Raw genomic sequence first — 19,736 nt, forward strand, 5'->3', positions numbered from 1 at the left:
AGGAAGACATTGGATTACATGTAACGTTGCGTCTATGTCAACCCGCACCTGATGAGCATTAGCTCTGCTTATTAGCGAACCAATGCTAATTTGCGCTGAACTTAGTAGATTGCGTTGGTCATTATGTAAATGATTTGACTGCATCTGTGTTCTTTAATTTGTGCGTCAGCAGTAGATCACGCAGATGTATGTACATTGAATGTAGGAACCACATCCGGCACATCCTGCCCCAGCGGCTCTCTGCTGCCTCCACCCCGCCGCCGGTGGCAGCTCCTCCGCCTGCTTGTCACCGAGGGCATCCCCCTGCCACCGCTTCCGCTCCTGCTGTGCCACCGCAGCAGCCTCCATCCAGGCCTCAGCGTGGAGCAAGCTGAAGACTAAGCGTCCCTGAGACAGGCCCCCCAGGCACCCACGCTCCATGTGACAATCACCCTGGCCTGCCGCCAAACCCTCAGCCCGTGATGAGACCTTTTGTTTCTCTGGGCCAGCCGCCCCTAGAACAAGTGTCCACCAACATCGGCTGAGGGGCCACGCACAACGGGCATAGCCTCCGACTGAAATTGGCATCAAATACCTCGAGTTGCTAGCAGTACACCTTGCTTTGAGAAGCTGCAAAATGCCGCTGCTCAGCAAGCATGTACTGGTCTGTAAAGACAACATTGCAACCGTTGAGCTATGCTTCCCTGAATGTTGCAACTCGCCCGCCACCTTCTCCTATGGAGTCAGAAGCTTCTGAGGTCGCTTCGTTCCACTTAATTTTCCGGCCTGCTCAATCGTGCAGCTGACGAGGCCTCATGACAGCCTGTGGCCCAGGGAGAGTGGAGACCCGCTCAATTAAAAATCAATTAACTGATTTTATTCAAGTTAAAAATATTTTGCAATATAGCTTAATCAATCTAAATATTGAAGTTTATACCACCAAAAGTATGTGCTACTTAGACTTCCAAATAACCAGCAAATTTTTCAGTACAGATTTTGTTTTATAACTGCACTTTTTCCCATATTGAGGCACTTGGATGTAATTGTGTTAATGTACAGTGTTAGGAAGGATACTTTCAAAATGTATTCCGTTACAGAATACATGCCCAAAAATTTAATTTGTAACGTATTCCGTTACGTTACTCAATCTGAGTAACGTATTCTAAATACTTGGATTACTTCCACAGTTTTTGCGCATTTCTCCTGACATAAATGCGGTGTGTTTGGACATAATACGAGACAGAGTTCTTTATTAAAATTCATAAAAGACAAAATAATTACAGGAATAATGGATTCTCCTCAAACAAATACCTACCACAATCAAGACCTCAAATCAGATATGAGGGAGAAAACCCAGAAACACCTCATATGTGCCGCTCACGAGTATAATAAGGGTCGTTCCTTACCATTAATACTTTGAAAACACGCAGTTGCCATGGTTTTGGAATGATTTTACTTATCGCGAGAGGAAAAAATTAAGTTTTAGTCTCATAACATCGGTTAATGGAAACACCGTCATTTCGAAATAGTTTTTTGTCGACATTTAGAAAAAAAACGCAAAAGTTTTGCGCAAATCTGTAATGATACGCAGTTCGTCGATCTGAGCGTCGTCGTGATTTTGGTTTCATATCATAACGTTATTGCATATCGTTAAAGCCCTGGTAGCTACCTGATACAACTATAAAATAGCAAGGTGACCAGTAAAACTACAGCAGACGACTAAAACTGGCTAATTTAAAGAAAAAAAATTCTTTAAGATGCTTCTTCAGGTTGGAGGTGGAGTCTTTGGACGCTGAAAGGAGGTTGATTGCTGCTGGTAAGCAGAGATTGCATTGCACAGATATATTTCGTTCTCCCTCTTTCTTTAGTGTGAAATGCTGTTTAAATTTCCAAGATATAAATTTGCCCTGGCTCTGTTTCGGCTCCATCTCTACCTCTAACTCCCGCCACGGCTGCTCTTCCAACTTCATGTGACTGATCACGCAAACCGCAAATTTTTTCGTTTTCATATTGGGGTTTCTGGGAAATGCATGAAGTTGCCTTAATTTATTTTTAGATATTGAATAAACGTTATTTAGAGATTGTGAAACAGAGAAGTATCCTCATGTAATCCATTGATTTCAACAATGTAACTGTATTCTAAATACCAACTATTTAAATTGTAACTGTAACGGAATACAGTTACTCATAATTTGTATTCTGAATACGTAACGCCGGTACATGTATTCCGTTACTCCCCAACACTGTAAATGTATATGCAGCTGCATACATTAATCTACAAATAATTTACATAACTTTTTGAGTTGATTTCTAAGTAAAATACACTTACTGCTTTCTTGTTTTTGGCAGGTAAACCCCCGTTGGTCTTAATGATAACTGTGCACAGTTTCACATCTTCAGGATGAGTGCACTTTTCCTGTGGCAGAGGACATAAGAATTTAATTCAGCATGTGGTCGACATTAGATTTCAAAGACAGCATGGAGCCTTGAAAATCATTCACAGGTATATTTGGTGCCTCTTGATGACACACAATGCAAATAAATCCATTTAACACAAAAGAGCCTTTCTTGCACTAAAAGGGGAATGAAAAAGTGATTGCTTCAGTCATTTGTAAAGTCATTGTGACTCTTTAAAACTAGATGGCTTGAGCCCATTGATTCAAAGTGGCCATTAAAAAAGCAGGTGCAGGAAATCGATGATGAAAGAGCGCAAAGGTCAGAAGAAAGAAATAATTGAAATAATTCAGTATTGTGATAAAAAATAAAATATGAATGAAGCCAGTATAGCCTATCATATACGCAATCTGCTCTGACACAGATTGCATGAGGAATTGTTTAAAAACCTTACAGCTCAAGATACAAATGTCTTCTAATTGTTGGCATGGTGATGGTTTAATTTGCTTTAATGGCTTTACTCTCACAGCGTCCAGTGGTTAATGCATATTCAACATCAGGCTAAGGCAATACCCCCATAACTCAATACACAGTGGAGATACTGAAATGAGTCTTAGACTGTTAGTTATCTGGACTTATCTGGACACATTTGAAAAAGCAACATTTTCTCTACGTTTTTGCCTTCCCTTTTTGTCCTGTGAAAACTGAGCTTAGGCACATACATTTGTAAACGCCAATTTCGCTTTGTAATGACACGTTTAGTCATGTGGCCCATATTGTACCAATTGATATCTGTTTATACAGTTATGTCCCTGCTATGTGCTATTCATGTTCAGTGTTGCTAAAGATAAAAGTTACTTTGTACAATTTTCATATTACATTCCTGGAAAGATGACAGACAATTTGCCTTTGGCTAAGCCACACCCTAGAATGTAGATTGACCAATCACAGTCAATCAAGAACGAGCTCCCACAGAGGTCCGACACTTTTTCACAGCGCTCCATTGACGTTAACACAGGCGTCTCATATTTTTGGTCTCGGCAGGCTATTACCGTCGTAGTTTTATCAAAAATATGGTTAAACGTTGTGCCTGGGGCATTTGTAACACAGATACGCGTTTCCCAGAGAGGTTGGAGGGGGGTGTCCGTTTTTTTCCCTTCCCAAAACCGAAGTCAAATCCTGACAAGTGTCGTTTTTGGTCCTCACAGTCAGCGAAACCCCTCAAGGATCAACAAGCGCACTTTTGTGTGCTCTAATAAATTTAGCTTTTAACCTTACTGTGAAGTTATACTAGTTAGACAGTTTTATGCTGTTTTAGGTTATGTTTTCGTTCTCTACCCTAATTGTTGATACGCTAGCACACGCTAGCTAATAAATACAACGTTATACTCGCGTAGTCCGTTTGCTTTGTAAATAACGATTATAGAAGTGAATAGAGACCTACCCAGCTTTGCATAAACGGTGTTTCTCCTTGATATTGTTAGTCCCAGCCTCCGTCTCGATTAGTATATGCGGTGGTTCATTTTTTGACTGTGACCATTGGATGCCTTGTTGTTGCTTGCGTTTCACCGGTATGTCTTGAATATAGCCTTCGAACGCATATTGCAGCCCCTTTTGCCTACTTCTATCGGACACTTTATTTGCTGCTTTATAAAAGTTTGATACAATTTCAGCAGGAAGAGCTGCCACAGCATAAGCCATGTTGATACCAAACCAGAGCCCATATGAAGTTGACGGACGTAGCAACAGTAACTAAGGGGGGGCGGGGCTTAGCCAAAGGTGAATTGCTGTCCTACAACACATATGATGGTAATTGTGTTTTAGTCTGGAATGGCAATTGAGTGCAACCTGCACGTACCAGTAAGTGGTGGGATATTTAGCTAATAAAAATGATTGTTCCAGAAAGAATAGCGTGAGAAATTTGTATCATCTCAGTCAGTTTTTATTACGTTTTACGCATACACAATGATTTAAAGTTTCTGACATTTCAGTGTGGACGTTAAACGTATGGAAAATGCTTGAAAATGCAAGTGTGGACAGAGATTTGATTTGAAATTTGCATTTTGAAATGAAAACACTGTTTCCAAATGTATCCGGATTTATGTAGATGTAGCATCCCTATTAATATATATATCTGCATTTAGCCAAAATCAAGCATTAATTGAAACCTAAAACTAAACAGAATACTGCAACATAACACTGATTCCAGCCAGGGGTGAGTAAAGGTTTTGGGGTTACTGTATCTCCTACAGTGTCCTGCAGGTCCTGGTATTACCCCAGAGATTCTAATTAACACTGACAGATGCTCCCCATATTTTCTAGAAAAAGGCCAAGTCCTTTTGTAAAATGACACTGACACCATGTCTTGTCCTGTGGGGAGTGCTGGGTATTTTCCCTGAGGCTACTGCCTCACAAAGTGCACATCACCTTGAGAGAGGGCTGAGCATCAGCATCTGTCTTCTGGCAGCTCCGTTTAGTGTTGACCCGTTTCCGGCGCTTGCGAAGAACCACGTAGATCTGCACGTAGACGAGGAGGGTGATGATGAAGGGCACATAGAATGACATGATGGAGGAGTAGACAACAAAAGCGGGGTTGGCGATTTCACACACCGCACCATCCCGTGTAGCTAAGAGAGAGAGTGAGTAAAATATGGTTACACAATTAATTATGGTTGCAAAATTAGTTCAGTGAGGCACTGGCAAATGCCTGTGTGAGCAAATTTCCCATAACAAGTGCAAATTAGCTCCAGATTATAATTAGATTAGAAACATACTGGAAAATTTATAACAATATGACAACAGTGTTGAGTGAGCTCAAAACGTTCTGGAAAATGAAGCATATAGGATATATTAAAAAGTGACAGTAAAGAACTTTCTAATTTTACAAAAGATTCTTATTTCAAATTAATGCTTTCTTTTAATCAAAGAATCCTGAACATTTTTTTTCACAGTTTCTTCAAAAATATAAAGCAGCATGTTTATTAAAAAAATATTAAGCAGAACTAGGAACTTTGTTTATGAACTTTCGGGGGTGGGACTTGGGCGCTGAACATGCTGATTGGTTGAGTTAATGCCGCATGTGCATGTGAGTGATAGAGCGAGCGCATGTTTATGCAGATGTATTTAGAGATTATGTTTTGCTATTGGCCTTCAGCATATATATTTTTGAGCACAGTAAAGCAGAAATGCAGAAACCTATGAAGTGTCACCATTTAGTGACGTCATTGTATGTTGCACATTGTATGTTCACAGCGCCATTTCATTGCTGTTTTTGAACCGGCAATTATTAATTTACAAATTAGGCACTGGTCATTATATACAAACCTGTCGTTTACCTGTGTTATTTAATCCAAACAGCAGGGGGCAAGAAATAGCGAACGAAAGCACCCAAACCACCGAGATCATTACAGTGACACGTCTCTTGGAGCTGTAGCGTGTGTTGTACAACATCGGCATGGCAACAGCCGTGTACCTGCACGAGAAGCCCAGAGGGAAGGAGATGAAAAGGGGGTGGGTGGTATAGGGTGATTTCGAATTTAAGCAGACAAAAAGCGGAAATAACAATGTTGGTCACACCTGCTACCAGCTGCCATTATTGTGCCATCATCTCTCTTCCTTTTGTGACTGTAATAAACCTAAACCTCATCATCATCATTTCCAAAGCTTCAGGGGTCTTCCTACTCTCACAAAATGCTTGAGTTTACCAAGCATGCATTATGCTCACTGAAAATGTTGTTTTTTTAGTGCTGTCTGCATTGTTTTAGCACCGAATTTAGCACTCAATGTAATTTGCATGGCAGAATTCCCTGATCTTTGCAGCAAACTACTGTAATCTGACATACTTTACTGGGATTTTGCATAATTGCTCCAACATTGAAAAAGTGCCTGTTTATAATGTTATTTTTTATCACATGGTCATCATTTAATGAATTACTGCTGACATGATCAATAAAACTGTAGACAAACATCTATTTTTAACTAATATTCAGTATAACGCCTTCTTTCTGTGGGCAGGAATAAAACATTTTAATTGTGGAAAGCAATTTAGCACCTGAATAAACTGAATTACAGGTGTTTAGAGAAAAAGACAGGTGTTTAATGAATTCATGCCTCTGTATATTCTACGCCTTTAATCCCCCCCCCCCCCCCCATCCCACTGCCCACTGGAAAATATGTGATTGATCTATTGATCATTTAAAGTAGCCTAATCATTACACTTTTCCTGAACTGATAGAAGAACCTACCTGTCAATACTAATAGCACAAAGATTAAGAATGCTCGCCGTGCACATCATGACGTCCAATGTGACGAAAATGTCACAATGGATCTTACTGAAACGCCACTCCCCCACCACCTGCAACATAGACACATGCGCATACACACAATAAGTTTTGAAAAGACAAGTTCAATTATTTACTGAGGACAACAACAAAACAATAATACTTTTCTCAGATAAATAAATTAATAATGAAGAATATAGAATTCACTGAGAGAACCTGAATACAAATGTTGTTCTAAAAAAAAAAAGTATTGGCCTAGCGGTACACATGCTGCATGGTACACTGACGAAAAGTTAAAAAAGGCTGCATTCATTTGTTAAAAAATACAGTCAACAATACTATTGTGAAATATTATTAGGGATGTGCCCATATCCGAATACCTTATTCGTAAGAGAATAATGGCTTAACAGGTGAGCTATCCCCTGATAGCATAACATGCTATTATATATAAACATATAAAGGAGTGTTAACTTTATGAATGAAATGAGCAACGCGTGATTGCAAATCAAATAGTTGATTTGCCGTCTCACTGTTGTCGTCTCAGTGCGTATCTCAGAAATCAGAGCTTGGACAAGAGTAATATCTACTAAACTACATCATACACATTTTCTATTATTTGATATATGTCTATTTAAATGTCTTGAATCTTGTTCGATGTGATACACGAATGAGTGTAAACTTTATGAATGAAATAAGGACGCAGCGCAATCGAAAATCAAACGGCTTTGCCATTTGCACTCTCTCCATGAGACAGCAAGCATTTATGTAGGCATATTCTTTAAAATTTGTTTAGATTTGCATTTGTATGCATAGTAAAAGTTGTTTTAGAAATGTTTAACCACTGAAACCTATGTTCTCTAATCAGCTATTTTATATAGAGTCCTCATTTTTGGCGTTGTGGATGATTTTCCTGACATAATTCTGTACACACAATTCCTCTGGATATATATATATATATATATATATATATATATATATATATATATATATATATATATAACATTTAGTATTATTTGGTTTAATTAGAAGATATTTCAATAAAGTTTATCAGTTAATATTAGAGTTTTTAAATGATAAAAATACAGGCTTCTCATGAAATTTCACAAACCACCTGTTAAAGCCCCACCCATTTCTGGATTTATCTGAATACAGATGTGGCAGGACCATAGACTGTAAAAAAAGATTAGTAGTGATTTCGGGACCTGAGTCTGCGCAGTACTAGTGATCAGGAAGTAAAGCCGCAAAATCAACGCCCCACCCTCACTCTCGCAGAATCAATCGCAAGCACACGCTCCTGCACTTTTTAAAATCAATTATAGAAATTTAGATATTACATTTAAAGCTCCAATCTCCTAAGTCCTCCGAAGATCCCAAAAAAAGTATGTTGGTGCTTCAGTGACTACTTCGCTCAGAGAACCTGTCAATCACAGCTGTCAATCATGACATCACACCACCGCATCAAATAACTAACTAAAAACAGTTATTTTTTTAAAAATCATTAAAAAAACCCTATTTTATAAACAAACACTTGAACTTACATCAGCGTGATAAAACCTACAGTACATGACAGAAACCATCTTTGGAAAAAATATATTTTAAGTGTATTTTAATTGTTTAGTTGGTCTCACTAACATGGGGAGTCGGGGTTTAGGACCTATACTAGGACCAGTAACTGGGGGGCGATTGCGATGCTTTGGCTTCACTTTTGAGGTATTGTGGGGCACGCTTGGGCAGGATTGAGGTGGAAGCGGCCGTACTATTTAAGGACCTTTATTTTGGTAAGTGTGTACGTGTCCTGGTGAGACTGGGTTCTCCTTTCCCTGGCATTTCCGTTTCCATTCCTATTCTGGTACCTATGTTGAGACTCTGCTGTTTTGCTCAAGTAGTGCATTTTCTCGCCTTGAACCTGTAATTTCAGGTTTTGTTTGTCACACATTTGTTGCAATATAATTTTTCATCATTTATTGTAGAGTGTTTATGACATTTACTTTATCCATTGTCCCATTACTCTGGTGCCACTCAGGCACTGTTTATCCACCTTGCTGTGGTGTTGTCAGGGGGCCTGAGTGCTATATCCGCCACACCACAGTGTCTGTACATTTTATTCTCTATTTCTTTTAAAATGTATTTTTTGGTGCAATTTGTGTAGTCCTTGGTTAATGTGTTTATTTTTCTTCCTCCAGGAGCCAGTGAGAACTCCGTGTGCAACAGGGGGAGGCAAGCTGCTTTCATCCTGTATACTTGATATTTGATTTGGTGTGAATTTAGGTGGGTTTGGATGACCTCCTGAGTTGCAGCCGGCCTGCCTTGTTCCTGCTGAGCCTGGCCCTGGAGAATTGTTATTTCTATAACTTTGGGTGTTTCATGAGATTGAGAATTTTATTGATGCTGGTGAATTTATAATAAAGTAATAGGCCATTATCACGCTGATACGTATTACTTCCGCATTCAGTGATCTTTGTGCACTGCCACTTCCGGTGAATCCCTCATCACTCTGGCGAACCCATGATGGACGACCCTAAGTTTACTTATACTGCATCCCTGGTAAATTTACCCAAAATAACACTATATCACAGCCCTGCTCTAAAAGTGGACAAGGAATACAGTTTCTTTTTCGAGAGCTTAATCTACGACTACGAAGGTGAGTGGCTACTAGGTACATACATTACACATAACATAACATTACATTAGCTAGGTAGGTTAGCTTATGCTAACGTCAGTTTGGCGTCAGCTCAGGTGTTTGTATGGTTATAAGGTGTTTAGCCCTCTGGGGTCAGCAAACGCGCTGGCGCGCTTTGCTCGATTTTTTTCACATAGCAGCAAAATAGACTTAAAATACTCCTCATTTAGGGTCATACAGACTTAAGAAATATGAAAAAATAAACTATTAAATGTCTACTTTTTATGTGTCCACTTTCAAGCGAAAAGAAACATTGTGCTTTTGTAAAATAAAGACAATAAACAGGGTGTGCTTTCTGCCTCTCCGTCTCCGTGAACTTTTTTTTGGGAGCACATCTCTAAACTTAAACAAAACTCAAAGAAAACTCTTCACCCAGGCATGAGCAATATATCTTTATAATCATTTAAGTGTGTACTTTTAAATGATCTAATTCAACACTACCTGTAAGGTTAGTGTAGTCTGATTCACTAAAGTGCCGGCTACAAACAAACGTGCTACCTTGTTTTATTAAAAAATTTGGCCTTTCATCCCTGCGAACCGCTTTAATCCACTTCTTCCTTAGAATCAGTTCAGGCGGGAATCCATGAAAACTTAAGTAGGGTTGGCGTTCTTTGTTCGATTTACAAAGTGGAACAGAGCAGTGACATCTAGCCTTCGTTTCAGCCATTCAGCCATCTGGGTGAGGGAGTACCTCAGGATGAAGTCCTGGAGTTCCGCCGTGCAACAGATCTTGTCTTCCGGGCTACTAAGCAGGTGTCTCGCGCTGTGGGCCGCTCCATTGCTGCATTGGTAGCCATGGAGAGGCATCTTTGGCTTAACCTCTCGAGGCTCAAGGAGAAGGAAAAAGCTTTGGTAACACTTTATATATATGCCATGCATGTTATGAATCATTAGTAAATAGTTAAATCATCATTCATAACGCATTGTTCCTACATTAAGACATTAATAAGCAGTTTATAAATACAGCTATAAATGCTTAATTCTTGTAGCTATATACAGCTATACAGCAATTAATGCTTCACGTATCTATAATGTGTTCTATAATTGTAGTTTTATACTTTATTTTTAATTATCAATTTATCCTTTCTAAAGTAAGTATTGCATTATTTACAAACCAGTTATTCAGGAGTTGTCAGTGGTTCATAAGATCATTTAGAAAGTGTAAGTAAATGATAAATAGAGCCAGAGCCAGAGACAGAGCCAGAGGGAGCCGAAGGTGCAGACAGGTCGCTGGCCAAGGCGGAACCAGAGGGACGAGGGAGCCTGGAGAAGCCTTATGGCTGATGGTTTCCGGTGGAACCGAGGGAGGAGCCAAGGTGGAGCCAAAGTGTTGACAGGCCGAGGTGTAGCAAAGGGCACAGAGGCTAGAGGTGAAACCAGGGGATTGTCAGTGCTAGGTGGAGCTGATGGCCTGAAGACACTTGGCAGATCCTTACTGCTATAAGGATGCACAAGGCAGATGCAGAGGGGCTGAAGAACAGCGGTAGAGGCAGGGCTGAGGAACTGGCTGATTGAGGAGGTGGGACACACTGGGAAAACTAGGTCAAACAATGGGGCAAACATGACAGAACCAAAAACACAATGAAACCGTTCACTCGTAACAATAGATATGCTTATAAATCAAGAATAATGTATAGCTGTATTTTAAACTGCTTACTAATGTCTATTAATGTTGGGACAATGCTTTATAAATTAGGAATTAACAATTTACTAATGCTTAACCAATGAGTCATAGCATGCAGTTATTATAAAGTGTTACCAAAGCTTATCTTCTTGATGTTCCGGTGTGGCCTTTGGGACTTTTTGATATGGCGTTCGAGTGGTACATCCCCCATGGCAGTCAAGACCCTATATCCCCCTTTTTCCCCCCTACATCTGTTGCTGGCCCCAGCTGGAGACAGGGTCAGAAGAAGAGTGTTGCTGCCCGTACTCTACCTCTGAGGAGTCGGGCTTCGAGGGGGTGACCTTGCAGAAAGCCCAAAGAAGATCTAAGGGAAGTCATCTTGACCAGGGATTTCTAAGGGAATTCATCTTGGCCAAGAGACATAAAAAGCTGAACCCTCAGAATCTTCTTTTTAGTCTTCTTCTGAGTGAAGCGGCGGTTGAGGTCAAGTTTTCTCTCTCCTGTATTTTTTTAATCCTCCAGATTTGGTTGAAGAAAGGAATGAGTCTGTAGCAAGGGCTGTGCATCATGTAGACTATATCATACAAGTTTTCTTAATAATTAAAGGCTTAATAATTAAATGGCTGCTTTTTTTAGTATACCCAACTTTTTCAGTATATTGTCTATGGCTTACTGCACTTCCCCTGTAATCTTGTTCTGTCTAGAGAGCATGTCTCCTGTTATTTAAATGGACATAGATAGGGAGCAGGATTCACTGTTAAGCGCCTTGCCCCTTGGTCTGTCATGCCCTTTAACACATTGAAGCTCATGTAGATCTCCCTGGCAGTAAAATTATTCTACCTGCAGCCCTTCCTAGTACAAGAACGGCAATACAGTAGTGAAGAAAATGTGATGAGTTGCACATCACTTTTTATTGTTGCCTGTCCACTACTAGGAGTATGGAGTTGACATTGATGCACCTCCCTGGTGGCACATAAATAGTGGATCCAGATGAAGAGATTGGGCATCGCATCCCTCTCTTTCATCTGGCGCTCTCCAGTGAACTGGATACAAAGGCAGTTTCAGTAAGAAGGAAATGATGAGCAATTAAGCTGCTCGTGTCCCACACTACTTTCTGTCTGTTGTGTCCGAGTGCCAGCAGTTTAGAGGTGGTAGCGAACTGCTTCCTCTATAACAGTTAAGTTACATCTGATAAATGCAGATGATGGGCAAATAATGCAATTTCATACCACATTATCATTGGTCATCATTGGTTCTCCCTCCCGCACTAGAAGTACAGAGGTGTTAGCTAAGTGTGTCACGGTGTCTGGTTGTGTTTCCCCGGGTGTCCACTAGATGTCCTTCTTTCCCCCGGTGTCATGCACTAGAACTCCATTCCCCACAATTCTGTCTGTGTAATCGCACCCAGGTGTCTGTTGTTTGTAATCACCAGTTGTCTCTCGTTTTCCCTTTGTCATTTATGTATTTAATGCCCTGTTTGTCTCTTGTTCTGTGTGTATCAATGTTCTACGTCACACCGCGTTTGTTTCCTGAGTTTCTCCTGTACCTAGTCTGTTTGTTATTTTGTCATCTGCTCTTTTGGATATTGACCCTTGCCTGCCTGGACCACGTTTTTGGATTATCCTTTTATAAAATAAAGCCTCGTTTACTGCATCTTGGATCCAGTCTGCTTTCTTCCTCAGCGGTTCGTGACAGATTGATACACCCGAAATGGATCCAGCAGGACGAGGTGTCGCGTCCTCTCTCCCCATTACTCAAAAGGAGAGGAGGGAGAGACTGCAGAAGCTGTTGGCCTTGAAACAGAATGGCCAAAAGATAAGTGGGTTTGCTCAGACTTTTTTAGAATATTCACGTAATTTAAACTACGACGATGCAACCCTGAAAGACTTTTTGAATCGTTGTTTGGACGACCCATTGCCCCGGTGGGAGATGAAGGGGCTGGAGATATTGAACTTTCAGAGATTCACGATGTATCTCCACTTTCGTGTGCAATGGGATACACCAGCCTCACCTGCACCATCGCTGCCCAGCTCAGAGAAAGCTTCATCGCTGCCCAGCTCAGAGAAAGCTTCATCGCTGCCCAGCTCAGAGAAAGCTTCATCGCTGCCCAGCTCAGAGAAAGCTTCATCGCTGCCCAGCTCAGAGAAAGCTTCATCGCTGCCCAGCTCAGAGAAAGCTTCATCGCTGCCCAGCTCAGAGAAAGCTTCATCGCTGCCCAGCTCAGAGAAAGCTTCATCACTGCCCAGCTCAGAGAAAGCTTCATCGCTGCCCAGCCCAGAGCGTGCATCCCCGCTGTCCAGCACAGACACCGCTCAAACCCCAGAGCCCAGCTCAGAGTCTGCACCTCACCGCCGTAGGCGACGGAGGAAGAGGAAGACCCCCGATTCCCCCAATGTCCTGGAGGCCGCTGCTGCAGAGGAGGAAGCTGTCCCTGAGGCCGCTGCTGCTGCGGAGGAGGAAGCTGTCCCTGAGGCCGCTGCTGCTGCCACTGCGGGGGAGGTTGTTCTTGAGACCGTCCACGGTCTGCTCGCCCTGCCTGCTCTGCCCACGCTGCTAGCCCTGCCGACCACACCCACGCTGCTAGCCCTGCCGGCCCCGCCCGAGCTGCTCGCCCTGCCGGCCCCGCCCGAGCTGCTCGCCCTGCCGGCCCCGCCCGAGCTGCTCGCCCTGCCGGCCCCGCCCGAGCTGTTCGCCATGCCGGCCCCGCCCGAGCTGCTCGCCCCGCCCGAGCTGCTCGCCCTGCCGGCCCCGCCCGAGCTGCTCGCCCCGCCCGAGCTGCTCGCCCCGCCCGAGCTGCTCGCCCCGCCCGAGCTGCTCGCCCCGCCCGAGCTGCTCGCCCTGCCAGCCCCGCCCGAGCTGCTCGCCCTGCCGGCCCCGCCCGAGCTGCTCGCCCTGCCGGCCCCGCCCGAGCTGCTCGCCCCGCCCGAGCTGCTCGCCCTGCCGGCCCCGCCCGAGCTGCTCGCCCTGCCGGCCCCGCCCGAGCTGCTCGCCCTGCCGGCCCCGATCCAGCATCACGTCACGGCCGCCGAGCCTGTTCCTGAGCCGGTGGTGTCTGTTCCAGTTCCTGAGCCGGTGGTGTCTGTTCCAGTTCCTGAGCCGGTGGTGTCTGTTCCAGTTCCTGAGCCGGTGGTGTCTGTTCCAGTTCCTGAGCCGGTGGTGTCTGTTCCTGTTCCTGAGCCGGTGGTGTCTGTTCCAGTTCCTGAGCCGGTGGTGTCTGTTCCAGTTCCTGAGCCGGTGGTGTCTGTTCCAGTTCCTGAGCCGGTGGTGTCTGTTCCAGTTCCTGAGCCGGTGGTGTCTGTTCCAGTTCCTGAGCCGGTGGTGTCTGTTCCAGTTCCTGAGCCGGTGGTGTCTGTTCCAGTTCCTGAGCCGGTGGTGTCTGTTCCAGTTCCTGAGTCGGTGGTGTCTGTTCCAGTTCCAGTTCCTGAGCCGGTGGTGTCTGTTGCTGTTCCAGTTCCTGAGCCGGTGGTGTCTGTTGCTGTTCCAGTTCCTGAGCCGGTGGTGTCTGTTGCTGTTCCAGTTCCTGAGCCGGTGGTGTCTGTTGCTGTTCCAGTTCCTGAGCCGGTGGTGTCTGTTGCTGTTCCTGAGCCGGTGGTGTCTGTGACTGTTCCTGAGCCAGGGTCTGTCTCTGTTCCGCCTTGGTCTTCACCGCCATGGCCGCCCGAGTGGTCGTCTTCACCCTGGTCGTCTCCGCCGTGGCCGCCCGAGGGGTCTTCTCCGCCGTGGCCATCCGAGGGGTCTTCACCGCCGTGGCCGCCCGAGGGGTCTTCACCGCCCTGGCCACCCGATGGACTGTCTGCTTTGCCCTGGCCGCCCGATGGATTGTCTGTTTTGCCCTGGCCGTCACTTAAGCCGTTCCCCCTTGTTCCTGTTCCCCTCCATGGACCTGGTAGCCGCTCCGTAGAGGGGAGGTCATGTCACGGTGTCTGGTTGTGTTTCCCCGGGTGTCCACTAGATGTCCTTCTTTCCCCCGGTGTCATGCACTAGAACTCCATTCCCCACAATTCTGTCTGTGTAATCGCACCCAGGTGTCTGTTGTTTGTAATCACCAGCTGTCTCTCGTTTTCCCTTTGTCATTTATGTATTTAATGCCCTGTTTGTCTCTTGTTCTGTGTGTATCAATGTTCTACGTCACACCGCGTTTGTTTCCTGAGTTTCTCCTGTACCTAGTCTGTTTGTTATTTTGTCATCTGCTCTTTTGGATATTGACCCTTGCCTGCCTGGACCACGTTTTTGGATTATCCTTTTATAAAATAAAGCCTCGTTTACTGCATCTTGGATCCAGTCTGCTTTCTTCCTCAGCGGTTCGTGACAAAGTGCTCCCTCTGTGATCACATGTCAGGGGGCTAGACAGTACAGGAAGATTGGGCAATACTGATTTAGGGTCCCACTTCCTTCTCTGTCTCCTTCGGAGGCATGGCAATGTGAAGCATTAATCTGCTTCTTGTCAGTCCTGAGGACAGGATGCTTAATGCCTTGCACTGGCCAAGGGTCCGGATAGCAGTCAGAATAGCTTTGTGGACTATGTGCTGCAAACAACGCAGTTGTGCACTCAGCAACCCAAATTCGAGTCTTGGCTCGAGGTTCAGGCTTGGAGCAAAACTTAACCGCTACTGAACAGACGGTGTGAGTCTTTCAGCTATCTAGGCTGTTCAGCCCCAGATTCAGTGATAGGTCAGGAATAACGTGTGGTATTTGAGCTGTGGATGTAACCTCAGGCTATCTATTTTTTTAGTCATCTCTGCTATGTATGACAATGCTTTTGGCTACAGCTTAGCTCACTGGATAATTCACAAGCACAGTAAGAAGGCATTTTGTCAGTATGACATAGTGGGTATTTCTTTCCCATAGTGTCGATATATGACGCAGTGTAGAGTTCGAAAGTGAATGTCTAAGGTTAAGACTCTAACCATGGTTCCCTGAGAATGGAAACGAGACACTGCGTCGTGTTGCCATATGTCCAGCATGCATGTATGTCTTTCTTCAGAAAATTGAAGTTGATGATGTTCTCTCGAAGTGTATAAAATGTATAAAATATTCAAGTTAGCAGTTTTACAAAGCAGAAGATTAAATGATAGCTCACAGAAATGTAACAGAGCTAACAGGTCTTGAGAGGTTGAAGATATATTCATGCCTTAATAATGTTTAATGAAAGGCTATTTTCCCAATCATAAGCCCATTGATTTGAATTAATTAATGTATTATATATGATTTGAAGGCATTAGCATATGTTTATATAATGTATTATGAAATGGATTGCATTAAATTCCTTACACAGTATAATCTGATCTCTTTTTGAATGTTCATAAATAAAAGAAAAACAGATTCTGTGGTTATTTAGCTTTGGTTTTACAATTTATTTCCTAATGCATGCTTTAAAGTCTACCTTTCAATTCAAGTGCATTCAACAAGCTCTTAGTGGAGCTCTTAAGCTCTTAGTATGAATTAGTAAAGAGGTACTTAGCTGTATTTGAAGTATGCATACTTAAATTGCTAAGCATAGTTGAATACACTAATTATGTGATTTTTTTTCTATCCTATTGTGCATTACACTGTAAAAAAAAAAATTACATCCCCAAGTAAAAAATTTTTAGTGACTGATAACATCTAAATTTTTCACTTAGTCTGAAATATTATTTCTCATTGAGCCAATGTTAACAGACTATTGCAACAAATAATTCAATTTATTTTACAGAATTTCACTTTTCCAATTTAAAAATTTAGATGTGACCAGTCACTAGAATATTTTGACTTGGAGAGGTTAAATTTTTTGTGTAAACAGTGTACATATTTCTATACTAATTTTCTGGCCTTGTTTCATGCACATCCCATGAATGCACACATTTTTTGTTTGTTTCTGAGGGTTTAACTCAAAAATAGCACTTCAGGTTGCCAGCTCCTGGAATAGACTTATTTAAAACAAAAAATAGGCGTTCTATGATTAATTTTAGGGTTCTCTATAGCAACATTTTAGCCATGGACTGTTTTGCAAAGTTACATTATGATTGACACATTTGACACAAAGAATGCAGCTCTTTTCTATGTTTAGAGGGATAGATAATGGTTGTAGTTGATTATTTCAATGTGTTGTTATTTTTCGTCGCCAGTCGCAGTTCAGGCGGTTTTGTTTTATTATGATGGTCCCTTTAACACATTCTGTTGACTATAAGTAGCACCTACATTTCTAATATCTCTCATTAGAGTGTTAGTAGAGTATTATTAGGCTCATGGGGTAAGGGTTAGAATAAGTTGACAAGTAAGCAAAGTTACTTATAGTCAGTAGAATGTCTGTTGGGGGACCATTCCAATAAACAGTTAGCAGATATTAAGCAGACATACTAATACTGTAATGAGAGTTAGTTTACATGTAGTTGCAAAGTTACTTACATGTAGTTACAAAAGGGACCATCAAAATAACGAGTTACTGCTCAGGCTGCTCTAACTTACCATAAAATTGGTTGCATTTGCATTTGTTAAACGGGTTGTAATGAGTGCGTTATACTTTTTAGTGAAGCGGTCACAACGAGTGTGTGTTTTATAGTAACCCTTACTAAAAAAGATGTATACTTCAAGTTCATTTTATGAAGTATACTTAAGTAATGTTTAAGTATATTTTTAAGTATACTGTACGTTTATGTAAGTATACTAATATCAATGTGTAGTTGTAGTAAACTTGTAAGTATACTATTTCAATACTGCTTGGGACTAAATTAGCCCACTTTTAGTATATAAAAGTATATATTTAAGTGTACTATAAGTGTAACAGTAGTTTTCTTTAAGTGAACATAACATTATACTTATAGTTTACTATTTATATATTATTTTTGCACTCACAGTATACTACTATGTTCAAATGTAGATATTCTTTTTTGTACTTGAAAAATACATTTAACTGTACTTTATTTTAAAAACATTTTATAGCTTCATGCATCCTTTTTTATCAACACTTGAATGTCGGTAAGTTTCATAAAGAAAGGCAACATTTTAAACAAAAAAGTTGAGAAAATCCAATTTTTTGTCAAAGACTACGTCTTGATCAGGGGCCGTATTCACAAAGAATTTTAAGGCTAAAAGTAGCTCCTAACTGGCGAATTTAGGAGCAACTCCTAAAAATAATGGGCGTGTCACTTCTAACTTTAGGACTCCTAATTTTTTTCACTAAGAGTAATTCACGAAGCATTTTAGCCCTAAAAGTAGCACCTAAGTCTGGGACAGCTTAAAAGAAGTCGAGAGGACTCCTAACTCACTAAGACCTATTCACAAAGGATCTTAAAATCGCCGCGTGACACAGTGTATTGGAGACACTCAATGACACGGAGTTATTACAAAGATACCGCCTTAACCGTGAGGGAATACTGATTGTTGTGGATCTTGTGAGGGATGCAATAACAGCGCCAACTAATCGCAACAACCCAATCAGTGCCGAATTGAAATGTTTGATAACACTTCGCTACCTGGCAACGGGGAAAATGCAATTGTGTAATGCCGACGATCTAGCGATATCCCAGCCATCGGTAAATATCCACCAAACCATCAATGCACTCTGTAGACCCCATATTATTCGACAGTTCATAAGTTTTCCTTTGGACATTCGCCAACTCCAAAGAAACAAAGCCAGCTTTATGGATATTGCCGGTGTGCCCGGAGTGGTCGTTGCTATAGACAAATAATTGCACCACGTCAGGATGAGGACGTGTTTGTGAATAGAAAGAAAACCCACTCCATCAATACCCAGATTGTGTTCGATGCAAACTTCACAATTCTCGATGTTGTATCCCAGTGCCGAATTTCTCTTTTATTATATAGGCCTATATTTTTTTTTTCCCAGCACCAACTGGGCCAGCCGCAGTAACTGATCCTGCATCCAGTTGGGCTTTCTTTTCCGTTTTGGCGAGTTCATAATCCACCGTCATTCAACTATTACATTACAATAGGAGCAATATTTCCTTGCTTTAAGTAGTCTATTTAGGCTAATAGGATGTCAATTAACCAAGCAAGTGTTAATGCAAGTGTCGTTTTTCATTATTAGGCAAGTGGCGGTTTTCATTAGGGTAGGCTTTAATTTAATTTAATTCACAACTTGTCTCTCTCTCTCTCTCTCTCTCTCTCTCTCTCTCTCTCTCTCTCTCTCTCTCTCTCTCTCTCTCTCTCTCTCTCTCTCTCTCTCTCTCTGCCTTTTTAGAATTACACTTCACTGGGGCCTACACAAACATGTCATTATATATGCATTTCGATGACATTATTATTATTATTTTGTGTAGGACACAGACATATTTAGATGTCGTAATTCCATGATTTGGTGCGTCTGTGTTATGGTTCGCATGGCCCTGTCATCTAACAACCAATCACCGTGATCATTGCGAGGAAGCTCGTGCATGATAATTGACGTCATCCATAGCAACGAAGACTCACTCTTAGTTTAGGAGTTGTCATTTTTCCTTACTAAGAGTAGGTCTGAAAGGCGTTGTGAATAACTTTTAAGAGAACACTCCTAGCTAAAATCTTTTAGTGCGATTTAGGAGTACTCCTAGTGGTAAGATAAAATTCTTTGTGAATACGGCCCCAGATTCAGAACGATGATCAAAACAGAGATGTAGATTGAGTCCAACAACCCCAAAGCATTACAGTTGTTTTCTCTTCGTGTGTTCGACATTTCATTTAGTAACATTCAAGTGGTGATGAACTGAGAAATCTAATTTTCCTTGAGTTTTTGACATATAAGAGGTCATCATACTATAATATCCTACGTTTCAGAGCTGAAAACATCCTTGTTTGTCCAATA

At 42.0% G+C, this 19,736-nt stretch overlaps 1 protein-coding gene across 1 annotated transcript in view; it reads right to left on the reverse strand.

Moving 5' to 3' along the window:
• Positions 1 to 19,736, reverse strand: part of drd2b (dopamine receptor D2b) — an 85,678-nt gene that overhangs the window by 2,888 nt on the left and 63,054 nt on the right. Inside the window, exons 3-6 of the mRNA XM_079606018.1 lie at positions 6,618 to 6,727; positions 5,709 to 5,845; positions 4,801 to 5,000; positions 2,309 to 2,395 (exon numbers count right to left, since the gene is read on the reverse strand). Of these exons, the coding sequence (XP_079462144.1) occupies positions 2,309 to 2,395; positions 4,801 to 5,000; positions 5,709 to 5,845; positions 6,618 to 6,727 (534 nt within the window). The remainder of the gene's footprint in view (positions 1 to 2,308; positions 2,396 to 4,800; positions 5,001 to 5,708; positions 5,846 to 6,617; positions 6,728 to 19,736) is intronic.

This window comes from Phoxinus phoxinus (assembly GCF_949152265.1).
Source record: "Phoxinus phoxinus genome assembly, chromosome: 3".
NCBI classification, from domain to species: domain Eukaryota; kingdom Metazoa; phylum Chordata; class Actinopteri; order Cypriniformes; family Leuciscidae; genus Phoxinus; species Phoxinus phoxinus.